The sequence below is a fragment of the Zalophus californianus genome, chromosome 14 (assembly GCF_009762305.2).
Source record: "Zalophus californianus isolate mZalCal1 chromosome 14, mZalCal1.pri.v2, whole genome shotgun sequence".
Classification (NCBI taxonomy): domain Eukaryota; kingdom Metazoa; phylum Chordata; class Mammalia; order Carnivora; family Otariidae; genus Zalophus; species Zalophus californianus.
In genome coordinates this window covers 91,669,858-91,693,285 of record NC_045608.1, presented here as the reverse complement: position 1 = coordinate 91,693,285, position 23,428 = coordinate 91,669,858, and the positions used below count along the sequence as shown (strand labels likewise).

Here is a 23,428-nt window from a genome sequence, read left to right as displayed (position 1 = left end):
TGCTCGTGCAGTGCTCATGCAGTACTCGTATAGTACGCTGCAGTACTCATGCGGTGCTCGTATAGTACTCTCCAGTGCTCGTATAGTACTCTGCAGTCCTCACGTGGTGCTCATATAGTACTCTGCAGTGTTCATGCAGTATTCATGCAGTACTCGTATAGTACGTTGCAGTACTCGTGCGGTGCTCATATAGTACTCTGCAGTGCTCATGCAGTACTCGTATAGTATGCTGCAGTACTTGTGCAGTGCTCATACAGTACTCTGTAGTGCTTGTGCCGCACCTGTACGCTGCAGTACTCACGCAGTACTCGTATAGTACGTTGCAGTACTCGTGCAGTGCTCGTATAGTGCTCTGCAGTGCTCGTGCAGTACTCGCAGAGTACGCTGCAGTACTCATGCAATACTCGTATAGTACGTTGCAGTACTCGTGCAGTGCTCATGCAGTACTCGTATAGTACGCTGCAGTACTCATGCGGGGCTCATATAGTGCGCTGCAGTACTCGTGGGGTGCTCGTATAGTACTCTCCAGTGCTCGTATAGTACTCTGCAGTCCTCACGTGGTGCTCATATAGTACTCTGCAGTGTTCATGCAGTACCTGTAGAGTGCTCGTGCAGTGCTCATGCGTTGATCACGCAGTGCTCGTGCAGTACTCATGAGTGCTCATGTAGTACTTGTGCGGTGTTCATGTGTTACTCGTCCGGTGCTCTTGTAGTACTTGTGCAGTACTCGTGCAGTACTTGTATAGTGATCGTGCAGTGCTCGCACAGTACTCCCGTGGTACTTGTATTGTGCTCGCACAATACTTGTGTAATGCGGCACTCATCCGGTGCTCGTGTAGTGCTTGCACAGTACTCATGCAGTGCTCATGCAGTACTCGTGCAGTGCTTACACAGTACTCGTGCAGTACTCGCGTAATACTCGTGTAGTAATTGAACATGGAAAGCTAAATGCTCATACCAGTGTGTTATGGGATAAATTTTAATATTCCCTGACAAGAGAACACTATGTCACCATTAACAGGAAAGTAATGGGTGTGCAGGTACTGACAAAGATATCTAAGACCCAATGATATGTAAAAATTATGCAACAAATAAAATTGCAGAACTTAACGCTGACATATATGTGGACATTTCTCAAAACCGTACCTAAGAAACTGCTGACTGGCTGTCTGTGGGGAGCAGGAAGGACTATTTTTCACCTGACGGCCTCCCATGCTATGCTTCTGTTTTGTTTTGCTTCCCTATGATCTCTGCCCAGTATCTAGCAGGACAGGCTGAGCTGCCCACGACTTTTAAATGCAGGACAGAACAAAAGGATCAATCAGCTGTGAGGCTCTCCAGCGCTTCTCGCTGTTAGGCACCACTCTCCATGTCGTGATGCAGATGCATTCATACGTGCCGACAACCAAGTGGTTTCTCGCCTCTGCCCTGTGTCTTGGCGGGCTACCCATCGGCACTGTCCAGAGGCCCACAGCCTTGCACGGGTCTGACGTGGGGTGTGGATCCCCGCAGTGCTGCCTCCATCACCTCCACGCTGGCAGCCCTGGCCCTCAGGGCATTCTCGTCGGGGATTCCCAACCAGCCCCTCACGCTGACCTGGCTCTTCCCACCAGCTGCCCCTTGTGCTCCCCTCCTGGCACCCCTCCTGCCTGGTTGCACTCCTACCTACAAAGCACCCCAATTCCTTCACCAAAGTGCCTAGTGCTCTCCTCGCCATATGCTTTGCTGTCTTACGCCCCGGCCTCGACTGTACCCCTCACCTCAGGGGGTGCCCGGGAGGGACACTGCCGGCTCCCTGTGGACTCACTCTAATCCCCACTCACCGACTTCACCATCACCCTCACTGGCATACTTCCCTTCCCATGTGGGAAGAAGAGTGCAGGCTAGCTGTCACCTTCTACAGACTCACTGGACACGCACTTCCAACACGGGAGCCACTCTGCCACCAGCCTCTGTCCCACCCACGTGGAGGGTCCTGAGAGCAGCCTGCTCCATCACCCACCACGAAATCCCAACTGCTCTTCCCTGCGCTATGCTGCCCTACACCTTCACCCATCAGCTCCCTCCTAGAGCAAACACTAAGTACCCGGTTTTGTACTGCAGGCAGGACAACGCTTTACCTCCCACTTCTTTCTCCCAGGCTCAGCCTCAGGGTCCTGGGTTCTAGTTCTTACCGTCCTGCTGGACTTGACCTCATGCCAGTCGCTGCTATCAGGCTGACTGGCCTTAATCACAGGCTGCCTCATGACACTGTCACCATCCACCCTGGCGTGTGCTTGTGCCCTCGCTCCCTACACAGACCAGCACTCCTGGGGTTAGCAGGTCCCTGATGTGGTCCGCAAACCTACACAGCTTAGCACCGTGTCATCCTCAATAAATAATTCATTTTCTTTCTTTCTTTCTTTCTTTTTTTTTACCTGCAGTAGTCCCCCTATCCACAGGAATATGTTCTGAGACCCCCAGGGGATGCCTGAAAGCACGGATGTACCAAACCCTATGTACACTGTTTCTCCTGTACCTACATGGTACTTCTCATGAGGTTGAATTTCTAAATTAGGCCTAGGTAAGAGACTAACTACAATGACTGATGATTAGGTAGAACGACCACAACACCACACTGTGATACACGTCAGGTGAATACGCTCTGTCCCTGTCACAGCACCGCACTGGACTCCCCCTCGCCGTCTTCCGGGGGGAAGAGATGACGAAACACGCGCGTGAGGCAGAGGTAGGCCACCACGACCTTGTCACAAAGGTCAGGAGGAGGACGGCCCACTCAGGGGATGGATGGACACCGCGGATAAAGGGCCCTGTTCCCAGCACAGCCGTTTAGACCTGCGTACAAGCCATCTACGGAGTGCACTGCTTTCTCACCAACATTCCGAATGAGCCTGAATGGAAGCCCCAGAATCTACACCGGCTTAAAACCGCTGCTGTAGAAACTGGCCAGCCTCTCAGGAGGCACCAGCCTCCGAAGCAGGCCTCCCTAGCCGCGGCGAAATGGTCGAGGCGCACACAGACGCTCCCGCAAACGCTGAGAAGGGCGCCAGCAGCCTCACCTCACCAGGTCGCTAGGCTTCTTGAAGCTCTTGGGGCAGTATGAGCAGCAGTTAGCGTACTTGGGCTCGGCCTCCAGCTCCGCCTGCCTGTCCTTCATCTCGCTGATGCGGTCCTTCTCGGCCGCCGACTGCACCAGGACCTGCTCGGAGACGGTCGCGCTTTCCTGCGGCCGAATCTTCGCTAACTGTGCTGTCTCCTCCTCTGTGAAAGTGATGACCTCGGGACGAGCTTTTCGAGATGCACTTCTTTCAGAATTCTCTTCCTCTTCCTCCATACACACATCTAAATAAAATACAGGAAACGGATCCAATCCTCATAAAAAATTAAGTTTTCACGAAACAAGTAAAATGAAACCAAACAATTCTGTAGGGTTTGAAGTGAGTTACTCGGTGAAGCTCTCTTTGGGACAAAGGAGTTTCCTTCACACTGCTAGTCCGTGGGGAAACCGAGATGGGTCCCCAGAAGGGAGATGCACTGTGGTCACCTCATCACAACAGTGCCTCCCTGAGGACCAGCCCGGCAGAAAGCTCCGAAATCAACAGCATCCACACACGACACCAGCATTCATAAACACAGATACTCGCTGACTAATACAGGCAAAAACAGAATTATCATCACATAAAGAAAATCCACAGCCCAAGACAGAAGACCAAGGTGATAAATTTGCAAAAAGGCCCTAATTAGTTACCAAAAAAACCCTTAAAATATATACATTTAAGTATTCTCTCAGTGAGACGTAAGAATATATTTACACTGATTGAAAACAAGAATAAGGTGCGATTAAAATCTAACAGAAGGAAAAAAAGTTGGCTGGGAGTGGGAGGTCAGAATGGCACAGATGACTAAAAACCAGAAGAATAAAACCTCGACAGAAACACCAACTAGCCAAATGGACACGGGCTAGCACCATATTAGTGACAAGAGCTACAGGGTGTTTCTGTTAGGATAAAGGGAGAACGATGGGAGGGAGGGAGAGGAGAGAAGGAAAGAGAGAGGGGCCGAGGTGGGAAGAGGGAAGGTGGGCTGTGGAGGAGAGAGTAACATCTGGAAAGATTTGGGGCCGTGGGGGTATAGACAGTGGCCCCACCAGCACGGATAATGAAAGGTGGAGAGAGAGTTCCAAGAACCCAATCAATATGGCGAAGCCACGGGAGGGCAAAAGGCAGTGAAACGGAGCACTATCCACAGAAGACACAGAACCCCATGAATCGGGCCACCCAGGCTCACTGTCCCAACACACGTGATGGGGTAAACCCTAGGGCGGGAAGCAGCGCATCAGCTGCTCTTCCTCAGGGACCCCAGAGAGGAAAACCCCACGAAAGACTGTGGGGAGCTAACATACAGGCCGCCACAGGAGCCCCCCCAGCCGACGAGAAGGAACAGGGGCTCAGACCCGGAGGCTGCTGCATCAGCTCCACACCACAGGGTGCCAGAAGCAGTACGTGGTGTCCTACGTTCTGTAACTCACTGCAAGGAGAAGAGCTATTATTCTCTCCTTGTACTTCACTCATCACATGACCGCAGTGCAACGATGAGACTGAAAAGCTGGCGCCACATCGTGACAAAGTCCAAGAGGTCGGAAACATCGACATTCAGAATGACCCACTGAAGAGCCCAGAGCAGCTGCTGCTCTGCTGTGGAGACGTCAGTCTTTACGTCTGTAGGTAGGTTAGGCACATTTTAAAGACGTTTTCCCCAAATATAAGAACAAGCTACAGGGCCGTCCCGTCAGCCGAGCGCAGGGGAGACTACCGTGACCTCGAGGCCAGGTGAGCACAGAGCACACGGGGGTAAGCAACTGGGGACAGAAGCCAACGAGCCGCCAGCCTTCTGATGGCTGCAAGCACGCCAACCAACACTCACACGCCAGCTGCGTCACGCTCACTCCACAAACATGCTGCACCAACCCCGTGCACACCGTCAGGCCTCACACTGTGGATGCACCGTCAGGTGACAGGGCTCAAATGCTGTGTGGTCCAAACAGACAACAGCACATTCCTAATCCTGGCATCTCACCCCCGGGATGTGCTAAAGAGAGATCACCTCATACACACACAGTGCTCTTCCCAGGAGGACGGCCCTTACTGGGAGCAAGGTGCGCTCATCGGCACGTCTGAACCTGAGCTAGCTACACGGTGCTTCGTGTCGACGAGCTGAGGTACTGCAGTGCACCCACAGGCCAGTGGAGGGGTGCAGCCCTCCCTAACTGCTGGCTCTTGCTGGCTCAGGGAGAGACCTGGACGGAAGGCACACGTCCATCCAGAGGGAATTACGGAACAGAATACGACGGGCTTCCACATAGCCCCTGGAGCTGACGTCCGCGACAGACACCAGCGGAGGGAAAACCGAGGGGATCGCAGCCACCATGTAAGCCCGAATCCCCGCTTGTCAAGAAATTAATGTCTCGACCACCACTCGCATCTGCACGGCTACGGCGCATGTTCTGGGCTGTGGTGACTGGTGAGGTGGTTTCCTTCTCTGCCCTGAGTCCTTTCCCAGAGAGCACACACTGCTGTCACAGTCAGAAAACAAGCTAGTTTTAACGATGACGTGTGCACTAATCCACCACTACACGAGCATCTGGCTACTGAGCCTCGAATCAACACGGGGCCGTACCTCCTCCTTCCGCCTCCCCCGTGGCGGACACAGCAGAGGGGACGGCCTGGTGCCTCTTCATGTGCTTCTTACAGTGCACTGTGGTCCGGAAGCCCTGCTCACAGAACGGACACTTGTAGGGCTTCATGCTCATGTGCGTGGCCATGTGCCGCGTGAGGCTGCCGTTGGTCGTGAACGAGGCGTTGCAAACACTGCAGCTGAAGGCCTTTACCCCTGTGGCAACGGGAACAAGAGCAAAACCCGCATTTCATTACCTTAAAGTATCAGCAGTCGAAAGCAAACAAACATACGTTCGAGAAGCCCCAAAACTGAAGACCATTTATTTGCCCTGGTCTTATTTTAGGAAATGGACACAGCGTGTCTTAGGACTAATGCGCTTGTGGAATTAAAGGCACAAGAACATTGCTCTAAACAAATGCCAAGCTCTCTCTTTGAGAGCTCCCACTTCCGTCTTTGACATTCCAGCTGGCAACATGTGGTGGATTCTGCCTTAGAAAGGTTTTCTCAAATCCATCTTCTTTCACCATTCCACAGCCAGTGACGCGAGAACTGCCTACAACACCTGAGTATAGCTTCACTTCCAAATCAGGCCTGCCAGGAAGGCCCTGTCCGTTCTGGACTGAAGACACAGAGGCACCTGACTGTCCAAGCACCTCGCTGACCGGCCACGGCTCCTTGTCCAAGTCGCATGGGCTCCTCTCTGCTACGGGGAGTGCTGACTCCTTAGCAGGGCCTTCCAACCGGCCTTCGCGGGACCTGCCCTCCGCCTGTCTTCCCAGGGCCTGTGACCACCAACTGTGACTACTCCTACAAAGCCTGTCCTTGCTCTGTCGGTATGTTTTTATGTTCAAATAAAGCCTTATAAAGAATACACTGATATTAAACAGATTCATTAATATATGAAATAAACATACTGAATTTATTAAACAGACAAAAGTAACATATGTAAAATATATTTAACTGCAAATCATATATCTGATAAAGACTATATTAAAAACTCTTTAAACAACTCAACAATAAGACTGCAAATAATCTAATTCAAAAATGACACAGGATTAGAAGAGCTGCTTCTCAACACACACATGAAAGGGAGCTCCGCATCCTTAGCCACTAGAGAAACGCAAATGAAGCCCAGGAATAGATACCATGGCACACTCTTAGGGATGGTCGTGGTGCAAGGGACAAACAACGCCAAGTACTGACCAAAGTGTGAAAGGGGCACCCTCGCTCATCGCTGGTGGACAAGTGAAACAGTGCAGCCACTTAGAGAAACAGTCTGATCAACTCAAAGGCTTAAACAGAGTTACCCCATGACCAAGCCATTCCAGTCTTAAATGGAGAAATGGAAACGCATCCATGTAAGCTGTACATGCATGTTCACAGCAGGATGATTCCCATGAGCCTAAAGATGGGAACTACTCCCACGTCCACAGCGGATGATGGAGGAAGGAGAGGGGGTCCACCTCCACCGTGGAATACTGTTCTGCTCCACAAGGGAGTGACGTGCTGCCTGTATCTGGAAGAAGCCCGGACACACACCCAGGAAAGGAAGCTGGAGCTGCGTGTTTGCACGCAGATGGAACGTCCAGAACGGGCTGACGCAGAGACGGCAGCAGACCCCTGGCTGCCTGGGGCAGGGGCCCGGAAGGAAAACGGGGAGTGAGCACTCACAGATACCGAGCTGCTTCTGGCTATGATGGGAATGGTCTAGAAGGGGTGGTGCTGACGGCCGCAGCCCGGCATCGACACCCTGGATCCCACAGAGCCCCGAGCGCGGCAGACAGCGACCTGTGTGTGTCTTCTCGTGCGACTTGAGGACCCCGGAAGAGACAAAGCCGCGTCCACAGAGCCTGCACTTGTAGGGCTTCTCCCCGGTGTGGGACCTCACGTGCTGCTTCAGGTGGCTGGACTTCTTAAAGCCTTTGCTGCAGTACTCACACCTATAAACAGCGCGGAGAGCAGACGCCGCGTCAGTTCACGGCACGAGAATGAGCGTGCCCTCTGAGACAGGAGAAGACAGTCGCCCCCATGATCACTAACAATCATGCGTGACCGTTGCACACAGGTGTGTGCTCCAACGTTTAAGAAATGATGAAATAGCAGCACTAATAATTTGTCAGATCAAATTCTGCTCAGAGTAGCTGTAATCTTAAACATATTTTATTATTTCATTACCAGTAAATCCTACAGCAATCCCCCAGGAGGCATACTACCTGATTAATCAGAAACTAACAGGAAAAAAATTTATTACAAACTATTTTCTTTACTAAGTCATACAAGACACTGTGAAACCTTCCACTGACTCAGGGTCAGAATCGCTCCTGAGTCCAGACACTTGGAAATGCCAATTCATATACTCTTTAGGTTTATAAGATACATGACAAAACAGATTTTCCTAGAGCTATTTTGAGTAATATGTAAATGTACAGTATCATTTTCCCCTAAGTTACAGAATATATTAAAATTACTTCAAGGATGAAATAATTATGAAATATTTCAAAATTCTTATTCACATATTATTAAAAACTAAAAAAAGGATTCGGAAACCTTTTCCACTTCCCCGTCTGAAGCTGTAGCAGGACGTTAGTCACATTCCAAACCACCGCCTCTGGGACCAGGTACCTGCACAGAGCAGCTAACAGTCTGCTAACGGCCATGCCGAACTGAAGACCGACAAACTGGAAACACATTTTGAAATCTCACTCCATGATACAAGCTTGGTTCAGTGAGGGTACCCATTAAAAAGAGAAAAGCAAGCCAACGGCACTCATCGACTGATTTGAGAAAGATAATGCTGCAGATGAAGCTGGGATTGGTTCTGGTACACACAGCAGCAGGAGAAAATCATCTATTTGCAGAACTGAGTGCATCAAACTAAACCATTTGATGTCTGCTGAGAATGGTGCTCTAGGGTTCACATCTATGAACTAAAAGCAACCAGCACTGCCAGGACAACACTACCAGTGCTGTGGAGACACAGCCACCCTCAGAGGACAGTCTGAAGCAAGACTGTCCCCACCTGGCCCCAGCCGGGCTCCCACCCAGGACCCTCCGTCCACAGAGACGGGGCCCTTCTCTGCCTCCAAAACGCTGCTTCCTTTCTCCTCACGGATGACCCTTGCCCGCTCTGCTCACCACGCAGCTATTCTCCCACAGTGTCCAAGGACAACCTAGATGACAGAAGCCAACCCTGAGGACTCACTCGCCCTGGGAGAGCCACCTCGCCGGGAGTACACACGGCCTTCAGGTGCTCCGTCGCAGTGCAGGGGCCGCGCAGGGAGGCGAGGGAACACCCCCAGCTGCCAGGGGCAGGGTCCACAGAAAGAGCTCCTCTGGAGCCATGGGTCCAGGAAGCACATCTCAGGGAGCTTTGCTATTCTCTATTTTGTCATAATAATGAGGCAAAAGGTAAAAAATATAATGAAATTATAGGCTGCCGGTTCCATGTTTCTTAATGTCTTGGGGGAGGAACCCTTGACCTCCTTGCGAGTCCTATGAAAGTGACACACCATCTCCAATAAGAAAACTATTAAAATACTATGAAGCCAAGACTATCTCAATAAAGACAATACGCATCTTGCTTCTTATATGACGCACAGAGTCGTATCCAGTTTTGTAAAACTACATGTATCTTAATCGCTGTGAATGTGCACAGCCTAGCGCGAGCGGGGGCAAGAGTCTGCCCTCGTCCGTGCGTCCGGAGCAGTGCAGGCACACTGAGCACACGCACTACATGCCACTGAACGTACAGGTGAATGAAGGATGAACAGGTGGACTTCAAAACTGTCTTTGCAATCATGGTGCACCTTGGTTGTTATGCATCAAGCCTACAAAGAACCTTGAACAACAGGCACATAGTAAATTTCAGTTATTTCTGAAAACATGGTAACAGGAAAGCCACGACAGAGCAGGTTAAACCTATAGGCTGCGGCCTCCCAACCTTGGTCCTGTCACTAACTAGCTGCAGAAATCTTAGCAGGTGAACCTCTTTTGTCTCAGATCCTTTAATCATCATAAAATGGGGATAAGAGAGGACCCGTTCACAGGGTTTCTGAGAGAGGCAGATCGCAGAGGCCCGGCAGGGGGAAGCACGCACTGGGCACAGCGGTCGGGCCAGCAGCGCCCCATGGCGTCGAGATGTGCAGACGGCTACCTGTAGGAGCGCCGGCTCTGGTCCTCCCTGTCCTCCAGGAATTGGGGACGCTGAGTCTGCAGCTCCAGTTCCTCTTGGGACGACTCCTGGATCAAACGCGTTGTCTAAAATTTAGCAGAAGTATAAAGCAGACTACCTGAATATCTATAAATAAATGCAAAACAACGAACAACTAAGGATAAGAAATTTATAAATGCAGATTCAAAGGAGAAACTCCACGTAGCTCATTGTAAGCATTTGGCTAGATTAATAATAAAAATCACTCATACCAATTTTATTAAATACTTATTTACTTTCTATTAATTTGCTTTAATACAAAATTTAGCCAACCATGAAACTGATCTGTCCACATTATTATGGATCTTAGTAAGAGATTACTCATCTGCTCTCGTCTTACTGAGAATGAACACAGTCCTACTACCTCGCTTGCCACAAAACCGCAGGGAGAGGAAACATCCCCCCCCCCACCCCGAGAGCAACAGCATATGCCCACGGGCAGCAGCCCGTCAGCACCACCCATTCCTGACACAGGTGCAGCAAGCCCGCTACCACAGCAGGAACCGAGCAGACCTGCCCGAGGATTTCCGACTACTGCAGAAAACCATGACGCTCACTGGACAGAGGTAAGCTGACCTTCAGGGACATGCAGAACAGGCACAGGACTGAACGGTGGACAGCCCACCCACGTGCGGCAACAGGCGGTCACCTGACTTCTCTGAGCAAAGCAGAGGGTCCCTCATCCGCTCCAAGTGCATCAGGCATGTAGCTGTATTCAGAGGGCTCTGGAGTAAAGGGCAAGCCACCATGGAAGAGTGTGCTCCCCACTGCCCAGACTCTACCCAGATTCAGCATCGGAACTACATGGTTTCTACGCTATGAAAAAGTGCTCTGAAATTTTCACTGGAGGGCCCAGGCCTACCACTTGGAGAAGCTCCCAACAGTGGCTCTGTTCTTTCTCAATGGCGGCTTGTAAAGAAAGAAAACAACTGATGGGCCGATCACGTCCATCACTAGTGAAAACTCTCCCAAAATGGGAAAACCAAAACCAAAACCAAAACTTAAATGTCTCCAACTAGACCGAGTAGAAATTTTAAATGATGCATTTAATATTTATTTTTAGTATGTCAGCATTCCTTATATTTTCGTTCTAAGGTGTAAGATTCCACATTTAAGATTCCACCATTAAAAACAGTTAGGTTGTGCCACTAAAGCCGCATAAGACCCTTCACATGTGATTACACGGCACTTTACTGACTTTTAACCCAAAGGTAAAATCCCCTATCACGGGATTGAAGTCTCTAAGTAAAATATAAATGTCTGACGGGAAAAGACGTGTACGTGGGCATCTCAGCCTCACAGGTGACGTAGTCATGTGGCCACAAGAAGCGAGCATGCCCTCCTAGGTAAGCTGAACGTGCATAAGTACAGCACAGAGGAAAACAGAATGTGCCCGCCACTGACACGCGCCCCTTTCGTGGACACTCACGACGTTCATCGCATCAGAGCTGGGGACCTGCAGTAAGTTCTGCTGATGGAAGCTGGTGGAGAGGGCCTGAGACTCCAGCGTGCTGGAGTCTTGTAGCTGCTGGACAGGGGCAAATGTGGGCTGTTGGCTGTACGAATCCGTCACGGTAAAGCCTGAAACAAATCAGAAAATATGAGCTCGACAAAAAATACTACAGTCACGCCAAAAAAGTGGCTTCACAAATAAAGATTTCTACCTTCTGAATTAGAATCAGGGTTAGCTTTTGCCAGCAGGCTCTAAGAACACCTGCGCACGGGCAGGAGGCTGCACCTAGCACACACCCTACCTTACCAGGCAGGCTCACAGACAAGCCATCAACACACGGCTGTCCCACCGTCCTGACTTCTACTCAGTCACCGTTTCTTGGCACAAACTACGTGCAGAATGGTCATCAAAGGTGCTTTTCAGACAACCTGAGCAGACCACAAATAGCACACCCGCATGCACGCACGTGCGCACACACACGCAATCCATGTGGAAAGTTACCGGGCTGGAAATCATAAATTTCAGAAGGGCCTTAAAACAAACACCTCAGGCCGTTGTAGAATTCTCCTGACCCGGGCAGAGCCCCTGAAATGCGCGCGCAGGACCCACCACTGACCCTGCGATAAGCCAGCCGGTTCGAAGGATGGCTGCGGAGGGGCCTGCTCGTCAAACTGGTCCATGTGCCCCTGGAGAGCGGGTGGCGGAGCCACGAACCTGTCTGAGATAAAAATACAGACGGGCGGGGAATTCATACATTTCGAAGATGCGCACATCCACCGATCTGTCCAAAAGGATACTCACATGAGGTTTCAAAACTTAGCCTCCTTACTTTGAAAAGACAGGATGGCAATTTTTATATATATATAGATAGATAATTATGTTTACATATTAACTTATTTGTTAAATATATATTATATATAAATTATATATTCATAAGTATATAAACACTTGTATGTTTATATGTGGGATATATATTTGTATATATTTATATAAATATATAATTTTATATAGTTGAGGCATTATCTTTGTACTTCCAGAATATCACTTCACAGTTCACCCTAAAACTGAGACAGTCTTCAAATAGGGAAATACCCTGAGGTATGTCATACAATGACACTCAAGGACTATTTAACACCTTTTTGGATGTGCATTGTTCCAGAACACAGAGGATAAAAAGCACAAAATCCTGCTCATCAACTAAATATACCTGGGGCTTCCATACTATCAGACCGTAAACTGGCCAGCAAACAGTCTGTTAGCGGGCCTGCCCGGGAGAAGCAGCCCGTGCCAGACACGCATCAGCCACATCCCCAAGCTCACTGTCTACAGCTGAGCTGACACCTTGTAGCAAGACTCCATCGATGAGGACAGCAATGGCTGGATCGCTGCAGGCCAAGGACAACGGCTCGCAGACTCGCGCTGGTGTGTGCGTCAGACTCTTGCTGCGCAGTAACAGGACACTAGTGATCAGACAGATGGGGTCTTACTGAAAACGAAAGCTACTCTCAACACAGGATGTGTTGAAGGTCCTATGTCTGTAATTCTCTATCACAGCAAACTCTCTCTCAGGCGTACACACAGCACAAATTGGGACTGAAAATGTCAGAGATGAGAGACACCCACACAGACCGGAGCGAGTATACATGGCTGCAAAAGTATGCGGATTGTTCTAAGAGTTAGAACTTGTGAAATATTTGCCTTCATCTGCTTCCAGAGGCTGATGCGTCAACTGCTGACCCAGTCCCGCGTCCTCCGTGCGCACGACCTGCTGAGGCTCCAGGTCCAGCATGGCCTCGGGGTTCGCAGGGCACGCCGTCGCCGCCGGCTGCAGCTGCTCGCTCTCAATCTCCACCTGCATGTGCGTTGAGACGTGCATGCTCTGCTGGTCCACGGCGCTGTCGTCCAGCGAGGCAGCTTGCTGATGCTGCTGGAGCTGCTGGGCAAGCTCGTATCTTCAAAACATCAACGACAATCCGCACAGTTAGGTGCTGTCAAAACCTACTCCCATGAAGAACTGCTGTGCGAGCCGCCAATCATGAGATAACATTTAAGAAAATTATTTCATTTTGAAGCCGTGGTGGCAATCCAGTTGAAATGAAATGCTATTAATAATTCTAAAGGAAAATCATGTTCCCTTGACTTTAAGTGATTTCACAGATGATAGGGACATGAAAGCAGCAAAGAGAGGATGAAGGACAACACACGCCAGAATATTTAAAATGTAAAAAGAAAATTAAAAAGATAACATATGTTCCAAGGTAAAACTGTCCCAGTTCAAAATTAAAATTAAAACTCGTTCTGCAATAAGTAAAAAAGAATTGAACAAAATAAGATAGGGCCTTTACAGACCGATCTCAGCAGTATAAACAAATGTGGTGCAGAGACCGGGGGCAGAGTCCCGCGACCTGCTGTCCCTTGCAGTCCGGGGCACAGACACCTTATTTGAGCAACAATCTATTGCGTGACAGAACACCCACTAGGAGGCATACACGTGGCTGCTCCTATTTTCTGCAAAACCGTGCTCATGTTAATATTGCTGTTACATATAGTAAATATATGAAGTACATTTCCATCCAGGTCAACAATTTATCTTTCAAAGAGAAAACTGAACAGTGAATTCAGTGAATGAATCAAAGAACTTAAAAAAAGCAGCTCAAACCTGATGAATAGGCTGCATTGTATCAGAGACATGACCGGTCTCTTCCCCTCTCCAAATTACCAGGGTCAGACACAAACACACTCCACCATTTGCCTGATTCCAGAATCTTATGAATCTGCCTACCTAGAACTCCATTCTAGTTCCAAACAAAATCTTTCTTCTTCATTTTCTAATATCAAAAATAGTCACCTCTCAACGACTTTCACTGAGGAAGAGGGAAAATGTCATAGAAATAGGCAGGTATGAAAACGTACACGGTGACACCTTCACTATGATGGTGACTCAGCAGTGCCAGGACGTTCACCCCGGGCCTCTCCACAACCCCCCACAGGGGAGCAAGTGTGCCTTGCATGGTAACTTTTTTTCTGTACTTTTAGTACTTTCTGCACGGTAACTTTTATTCTGTACTTTTACTACTTTCTATACTATTCTATACTGTTACCTTTTATACTTGTTTTTAATATAAGTGTATATGGTATTTTAGGAATTCCCAGCACTTCAAACGAAGGGATGAAACAGGGGAGCTCCTCGCTGCCTGCAGGTGGGATCAAGAGTCCGTACAATCTGTGGAAGGAGATCATCAGCTCTGCAGCATGACAGACCCACCAGTTTACACTGTTACCTCAAGCCACACACTCATCTCCTATAGTAACCGTGCCAGGTGTCCCTCAGCATAACCCATGACAATCAGCGGCCAGTGCAACACTCCACCTAATAGAGGCAACCCAGCCAAAACCAGCTGACCCACTTCCCAGAAATTCTACCCCTGGCTATCACATCCACCAACGAGGCCCGCAGCGTGGACTCCCACACCACCACGGCAAGTGCATGGACTTAAAAGAACCTGAATTCCTGACAGAAAAAGTCTTCTTCGAGTGCCACCAGGCCAGGTCCTGTCTAAGCTCTACCCTCCTGGCACATACTGCTCTCAGGCACCCGGGATAGTGACAGGGGGCACAGGATCCTGAACATCTAGGCACCATGAATTCCCCAGTTCAAATGCATGTGAAGCCCATCATTTCCTCCATAAAATGCAGGAAAGTATAAACTGGATATAAAATTGGTAAGAGTCCCCCACACTGACACCACCAACATCATATTCCAGCTATTAAACTTCTCAGCCAAGTAATCAACTGTGCCAAAATCAAAGAAGACAATTCTTCTTTGCCCTAAGTGCTTAGGCATCCATGTGCTTGGGCATCAGAGGGATAAAACCCAACACCTATTTCTCACAGTTAGCTTATTCTACCATTTGGGGTTTGGTTTTGTTGGTAATATCAGGCAGAGATATCTGGGTTAAAGTACTGCCTGAAAATAAATGTTCTGGGGCAGAAGGTTTACTATTCTTTGATGGTGGACCTAGTGACGCTTACTTTCAAAGTCTCCCGGGATGTGGTCACCTTATCCAGGCGTTTCATTACAACACAGACTACTGTGGCTTCCCAGAAGCACAGGTGAATGAGCTCCAGATACAGCCAGAAATGCATTCCTGCAAGGGCTTCCTGGCTCACCTCCATTTAGAGATGAGACAGCCCTCTAGTCAAATAAAAATGTAAGTAAGTTTTAATGATGGATTTATGTGATAACTAAAACATACATTCTGTTTAAGTCAACAACACAGAATCGAGACCGTTCAGATACACCGATGACATGCCTAGACATCACAGGGTTGGTTGACTAAGATTTTCCTTTTTGCAATCTTCATGACCTAATTATAGGATCAGCCATAGTTTAGCTAGCATTTCAGCTACTACTGCCTGTTTTAGGAGAGCTTACAAAGCATTCAGCCCAATATAGACTACTTCAATATTATATTAAAAATAAAAGCATTAACATTTTAGTCTGTGGCTCTTAACAACGACGTAAAAATTTCTTCAGCCCATACACCTCAAGCTAGACATAATACTACAGGAATCAAAGACAATTATTTCTTAAAAACACTCTCCACCACTATCTGGGAATTACAGATTACTAAAAAGTGACCATCAGAATTGTACCTACCTATGGGTTTTCATGTGCTTTTTGCAATTTAGTGAGGTCTTAAATGTTTTCTGGCAATAGGGACACATATAGGGACGAAGGTCATTATGGATACCCATATGTCGCCGTAAGCTCCCACCAGTAGTGAAAGCTCCGTTACATATCAGACACTTGAAAGATTTTAGTCCAGTGTGCGTTCGGACGTGTGCTTTGAGCACTCCTGCAGAAACAAAGCCTCTTCCACACTGAGAACATTTAAAAGGCTTTTCACCTGTATGTGATCTAAAAAGAATAAAAATTTTCATGAATAAGCTTCTTACAACTTTATAATGCTTTATCTCTAGAGTGCACTCGTACATTCTTTCACTTGAGCACCACTTTTTAAAGCTAAGCAGTGAGAAACCCGAGATTCAGAGAGCTCGAGTGACTTGCCTGAAGCCACACACACAGCTGGTGCACCGCGGAGACAATGCTGCATCAGCAGCCTGCCCCTACGTTCTAAGTGCTTTCATGACATTTCACCGTCTCTTGGGACCGAGTTTCTGCTTTCTTTTCACTGCTGCTAGCAGAAGCATTAATCTAAACGCTGACGAACACACCTGAAAAACTGCTCAAGTACGTAACTGTAATGCGACAGACCAAGTACTTGTTTGACACGTCCTAGAAATTGCAAATGCTGAAATATAAGAGGAATGCAAATAAAACTCAGTGACAATTTCTGGGCAAAATATTTTAGTCAAGACACTAAAGAATGAAGATATCAGTCACCAATAAATATTTTGGGGTCGAGTGCGACATTTTAAATACCCAAAGCTGACACTACCCTCCTTACTACTTCTCCACATCACCAGCTCACTACATCACTGCATTTCCTCTACATTTTCCATTTCCGAATCTGTTACCTTACCTGATGTGTTGTTTAAGGTGGCAAGATTTTTTATATGCACGATGACAGTAAAAACACTTGTACGGTCTATCTGCTTCGTTTACAAAATTATTATTAAAATAACTTTGAAAAAACTGGTTTCTTGGAATGGGCTGGATAAGACCTACAAACCAAAAGAAAATCAGGAATAATTCACTGTTAATGCTACTAAAAAAGTTAAATGTTAAAAAGCAACTGCTTTTCCCAGAAGATGAAAATTTTGAGGAGTTAAAGTATAGATTCCAGTGTTGCCGCTAAATGCTATCTTAATTGTGTTAGAAAAAGGCCCACTGGGAAACACTTACAAAGTTCATACAAGACAGAAACTTTCCAACATAGGGACTATCTGTACATCACAGCTACTCCCTTTGGCTCTAGAGCCAATTTTTAATGGATTCCTACATTTGTTGGCATGGAATCTAAATAAACTATATCCAAAATGTAGGTTAATCAGGACACTAAATCCCTTATTTATTCAGTATAAAGACTGCACCCTAACTACTTTAATAAACTCAAAACACAAATGATTCTAACATGATCTTCCGTTCTAAAAACAAGTCAGCATTTTCATAGAAATTTTACTGAAGGGTTATCTGTGAATAGCAAAACTGCTAACTTGAGTATTTCAGGTTTGACATACTTTCAATAAAGGAAGAATCCCCTTCGGATGACTATGTAATAATATGTCTTGATCAAGCTCTTGAGTTAAATATGCAATTCAGGACAAACATACACCTGAGCCTTCTGAATTACTCCGCATTCACCTGGAACATGAAGAGAAAGACCCCCACTGTCCACGCCCCTGGCTACTCCTCCTTCCCCCAGGACAGCACAGCTGTCCGCCAGGATCTGGGCCCGGCCCCCAACCTCCCTGCTCGCTTCACTGCGCCAGGATTCTCGGCAGGCACCTCTTAGGACTCTGTGGTCCCAACCTCCCCTGACATCCAGACTCCAGCTCGATTCTTTGCCCCAAAGCCTACCTCCCTCTCCCAACTCTCCTTGTACATGACAAACACCCCTCCTCCCGGTCATACGGGGCCAGGTATTTCAGAATTTCTGAGAACTCCCTTCCCTGTCTCGTTAAGTCACTGGCCAGTCCTGGGGATCTGACTTCTCCAATGCCTCGTAAACCTGTTGCCCCATTTCTATTCTGCTGCCACGAATCTCAAATAATGGAGAAAAAATAACAAAGCCGGAGAGAACTCAGTAGCTCAGCTAAGCCATGCCACTCCTATATCAGACTTAAGTCCTGAGGCTTGCATCGGAAGCCCATTTAGTTTTCAAAGAGAACTCAGAACCCTCCCTTGTGATCTATGTTCAATCCACACAGCACAAACCCTAAAGCTGCCAAGACGTTTCCCATTTCACAAGTGTCTTGGACTAGTGGAGCCGAATCAGGGCCATTCAGAGACATTCTCTCTCCAGCAGCTCCAACGCTGTTCTGTGCTCCCCGGCTTTTTCCTAGCAACTCAGCTCCCACTCAAAACAAACAGCTTGAGTCACCTTTCCCAGGACCCACATACTGAATCTGGTGGAGACACACCACGACGATGCTAGCCTCCAAAGCACTGTTCTGCTCAACCTTCTCCTGTCTCAACAGAGTGCACGCACGCCTTCAGTGGCTTCCTATCAAGTACTTAATCACCACAACTGCTCAGCGTGGCATTCCGACACCGGCTCGCTCACCATCTCCACCCTCCTGCCCTTCATCTTGCCCCTCCAGATCCCTACACTCTCACTCTTTTCTGGGCAAAGCCAGCACTTGTCACTGCTCCTTCTCCCAACTCTTTTCCCCACCCCACTGGCTGTAACTTGAGCAGGGGGACCCGTCCCAGGGACACAGCTTTGGGCCCATGACACCTGCCAAGGAGGACAGAATACGACCCAATAAATTAGGTGAAGAGAACAGAAAGCTCACGTGAATATTCTCCAAAAGGGCAACTGAGAAGAGGGAAGTTGCAGGTCACAACTCAGCTTAGGGAACTGTGACATTCAAATGCTTACATAGGAAGTCTCTTGGGGAAAACACAACAGCAACTCTCAGGCACAATTATTTGGGATTTTATGCAAATAGGCTCAATAACTATTAGCATAAAAGTACCACTTAATTCAAATTATAAACTCCAAATAAATAGTATCTGATAATCCACTTTCTTGTTCCTTGTTGAACTTAACAGAATGGTTTCTTTTTCTTTTTTAAAGATTTATCTATTTATTTTAGAGAGAGAACACGAGACAGCGGGAGGGGCAGAGGGGGAGAGAGAATTTCAAGCAGACTCCACAGAGCGTGGAGCCTGACTTGGGGCTCGATCCCAGGACCCTGACATCATGGCCTGAGCTGAAACCAAGGCTCGGACGCTCAACTGAGTCACCCAGGTGCCCCTGGAATGAATGATTTCTAAGAAAAACATCAATAAAAAAATTTTAAAGCTCACCCCACAACTAAAATGAACTGTACAAATATACAAATGTGATAAATTAATTTTATGTACTTTACTAGATAATATACACATTAAAAAGCAATGAGAAAGAAAAATATAGAAAGTGAAATAACTTTAAGCAACTAGTTATACAAATTACATAAATTTCTGGAAGTAAGTAAAATAAACAAAATTCACAGAGTCATTTTGAAAAAGTAAAATCCTCCAGTGGTTGTCTTCTATCTCTTTTATTGGGGGAGAAAGTAAGACACTTCACAAATAAGAAAACCAACTATTGCTTTTGCCATTTTGTCTACCAAAAAAGAATATGCCTCACAAAGAGGGGTGCGGAGAAGCTGTTCAAAAGCCTACCACCGAGTCAGACCTGAAATCCGTTAATGAAGGCAGAATGGCAGGTGAACGTCCTCCTAGAGCCCTGCACTGCAGACACAAAGCTCAGGAGCCGGCAAGCCTGCGTGGTTTCAATACAAGCAGTCGCCTGCGCCCCATCTCGCGCCGTGAGACGACACCGTACTGCCGGCCCACGGCACCCGCCCGGCCTTCGCTGACTGGCCGGACGCCAGAATCTGGCCAAGAGCCTTCACACGGGCCGTCCGCACCAGGCTTCCCAGCTCCCAGCCCTTCGGAGGCACACGCTGTGCCATGCCTACTCTACACAGGGTCCCCCTCCAGCCACCCACCTCTGCAGCAACCCCCAAGCACACAACTCTTTCTCCTGTGGCTTCTGGAACCTACGTTCTCCATCACAAACCACTTCACAGAATGTCTAGTTCCTCATTTGTTTTCCGTAACAGTGAGTCTACGGCCAACAGTGAGTCCCTTGAAGCTGGCACGCTCATTTCCAGCGACAGCTTCTGCTCTGAGTTGAGGAGGCCTGGCCTTGCGCCCGGGACTGGCTCGGGCCTCCCAATCTGCCATCACTTCCTTCCCAATCCTGCCTGTAGCTCCATGAGCCGGGGCCCCGTTTCCAACTCTCGGGCAGCCTACAATTGCTCTGGCCCCTTCTCAAATAATTAGGAAGCTCATAAAAAGAAAAACAAAAGAACCTGCACTCAGAGATAATCATAATTAACAGTTGTGTGTATTCTAACACAAGAGCTTGTTATACACAAACACAAGTGGATCAAACATACACACTGTTCTGGTTATACTTCGTATACATACATTTACTGTCTTTCCAAGTCAGTACATGGGACATCATCCTCATCATCCTTCTGATGTCTGCTAGGAATTCCACTGGACCAGTGTGTGCAGTTCACTTCATAAGAGTTTTGATGAATATTTCTAGTGCTTCTAACTGTACAGTGCCACAAAGTTGCCATAAACAATCTTGTCTACACAACTGTTTACCTTAGTGACTTCCCCCCTAGCCAAGGAATTACAAGCTCGAGGATGGTGTCCACGCATATGTATTTACAAACAGATCCCTCAATGATTCAGAGCCCTTTACAAGTGGGTGGCGGGGGCAGGGGTCCCCTACTTTGAGCTATTAAGGCAGTAAAATAACAGACCTCATTTTTCAGATGCTTTTTCGCTTCCAGTAATTTAACAAAGTTCTGTTACACAGTTAGGCTAATTACAAGGTCTCAATCTTTGAAGAAAAAAAATGAAGGGTGAACTAAACATACATAAATGTCCTAAGGTCTTAGTGATAATACGTCATTTCTACTAGATCATCAGTCCGTATATGTATACATATATACATATACTATTTTAAGGAGACTACTAATCTCAAAGAAAGGCATGAATAAATTCTACTTGATGAATTCTGTGTCTCAAAAACAAACTGGAAATGTCCTTAAAACTTCCTAAAATTCCAGGGCACTGGGAGGCTCAGTAGGTTAATTCTAATTCCTGGTTTTGGCTCAGATCAATGATTTCAGGGTCCTAAGATCAAGCCCCGCATCGGGCTCTGCACTCAGCATGGAATCTGCTTGAGATTCTCTCTCTCTCCCCCTCTGCCCCTCCCCTCTCTCACTCTCTAAATAAATACATACATACATAAAATATTTTTTAAAAAACTTTCTAAATTCCTTCCATGATAACAGAGGAGAAAGCTTTATCTTGTTAGTGTGTGGGGAAAATATATTTAAGTCTTAGAAGAGCTTTCTCATATTGTAAATAGTAAGAAAACGCAAATACAACAAAAAAACAAAATGATGACAAACATAACACACATTATGTATCATACATAACATAAAATAAATTTAATATATGAGATTAGACAAATGTGTTAAAAAAAAAAAAAAAAAGCAAGATGGGGGCGCCTGAGTGGCTCAGTCATTAAGTGTCTGCCTTCAGCATGGTCCCAGGGTCCTGGGATCGAGCCCCGCATCAGGCTCCCTGCTCAGCAGAAGCCTGCTTCTCCCTCTCCCATTCCCCCTGCTTGTGTTCCCTCTCTCGCTATCTCTCTCTCTGTCAAATAAAAAATAAATAAATAAAATCTTAAAAAAAAAAAGCAAGATAAATGCTCTAATATTGATATAATTAAAACATGAATATAAACTTGGGACAATCAATCATTACAGCCCTGAGGTTTAAAATAATGGATAACCAAAGCCTGGCTCACTTTCAGAGAAAAGTATTTCAAATATCTATGCTACACAAAATGAAAAAACAGTGATACACACACACACACACACACACGCAGAGAGTGATATATAGGGGAAAACAGTGATTTCTAAAGATATATATATATATATTTCTAATGATATATATATATCAATCTGTGATTTGAAAGTCGAGAAGCAACTACAGAATAGAATCCCTTCCTTATGTCTCGATTCCCCCAGTTTTACTGAGAAATAATTGGCGCACATCACTGTGGAAGTTTAAGGCATACAGCAGGATGGTCTGAGTTATGTCTACAGACACGGTTACCACAGCAGACTCAGCTAACACCCACCTTCTTGTAAAGATACAATTAAAGGAAAAGAAAGGAGGAAAACAGAAAACATTCTCCTTGTGATGGGAATTCCTCAGGATTTACTCTCTCCAGAACTCTTCCTGAGCATCACACAGCTGAGTCACCGTGGCGCACATCCCACCTCTAGCGCTCATTTATCTTACAGCTGGAAGTTGTACCTCTCGACCCCCTCCCTCCAATTCCCCCTCCTCCTCCCCGCTTCTGGCAACTACACGTCTGACCTATTGCTCTATGAGTTTCATTCTGTTTTGCTTCTTTCTAGATTGCACATAGAAGTGAGATCATACAATATTTGCCTTCCTGCCTGACTTGTTGCACTTAGCAAAACGGCTTCCAGGTCCGTCCATGTTGCTGCAAATGGTAGGACTGCCTCATTTTTTACGGATGAATAATATTCCAAAATTTCTTTACCCATTCATTCACCGATAGGTTGTTTTCATCTCTTGGCTACTGTAAATGATTCTGCCGTGAACAGAGGGGTGTGGTTATCTTTCTGAGTTAGCGTTTTCATTTCCTTTGGATATATTCCCACAAGTGGAATTGCTGGACCACATGGTAGTTTTATTTTTAATTTTTTGAGGATACTCTATACTGTTTTCCATTGCAGTTATACCTATTAACAACCCCACCAACAGTGCACGTCAACATCCATCATCTCTTGTCTTTTTGATAGTGGCCATTCCAATGGCTAGGAGATGACATCTCACTCTGGTTCTAATTTGCATTCCCTACTGACCAGAGATGTGGAGCATCTTCTCATGTACCTGTCGGCCTACTGACAATCTTCTTTGGCGAAAGGTCTATTCAGGTAGTTTACCCACTTTTTAATTTTTTTTTAATTTATTTATTGGTTTGGGTTTTTTTTTTTTTTCTTTTTTGCCATTGAGTTGTATGAGTTCTTTATATATTTTGGATATTAACACTATCAGATACATTGACTGCAATTTTTTTTTCCATTCCATAGGCTGTCTTTCCACATTATTGATGGTTTCTGTTGCTGTGCACAAACTTTTAGTTTTAGTCCCACTTATTTTTTTATTTTGTTGCTGGTGCTTTAGATGTCATATCCAAAACATCATTAACAAGACCTACATCAAGAAGCTTTGTTCCTATGTTTTCTTCTAGAACTTTTATGGTTTTAAGTCTTAAATTTAAGTC

At 46.7% G+C, this 23,428-nt stretch overlaps 1 protein-coding gene across 16 annotated transcripts in view; it reads right to left on the bottom strand.

Moving 5' to 3' along the window:
- ZNF236 (zinc finger protein 236) overlaps positions 1–23,428 on the bottom strand; it is a 107,748-nt gene that overhangs the window by 30,824 nt on the left and 53,496 nt on the right. For 13 of the 16 annotated variants that reach the window (XR_003516879.2, XR_003516878.2, XM_027575893.2 and 10 more), the window contains 9 exons: positions 16,886–17,027; positions 16,000–16,260; positions 13,038–13,291; positions 11,956–12,057; positions 11,316–11,467; positions 9,830–9,933; positions 7,465–7,616; positions 5,677–5,889; positions 3,060–3,342 (listed from right to left, as the gene is read on the bottom strand). Coding sequence is in view for 14 of the 16 variants with exons in the window: in XM_027575893.2 (XP_027431694.2) it covers positions 3,060–3,342; positions 5,677–5,889; positions 7,465–7,616; positions 9,830–9,933; positions 11,316–11,467; positions 11,956–12,057; positions 13,038–13,291; positions 16,000–16,260; positions 16,886–17,027 (1,663 nt within the window). In the remaining 2 variants the exon portion in view is untranslated. The remainder of the gene's footprint in view (positions 1–3,059; positions 3,343–5,676; positions 5,890–7,464; positions 7,617–9,829; positions 9,934–11,315; positions 11,468–11,955; positions 12,058–13,037; positions 13,292–15,999; positions 16,261–16,885; positions 17,028–23,428) is intronic. The other 3 variants (XM_027575892.2, XM_027575895.2, XM_027575897.2) reach the window with 3 other exon arrangements.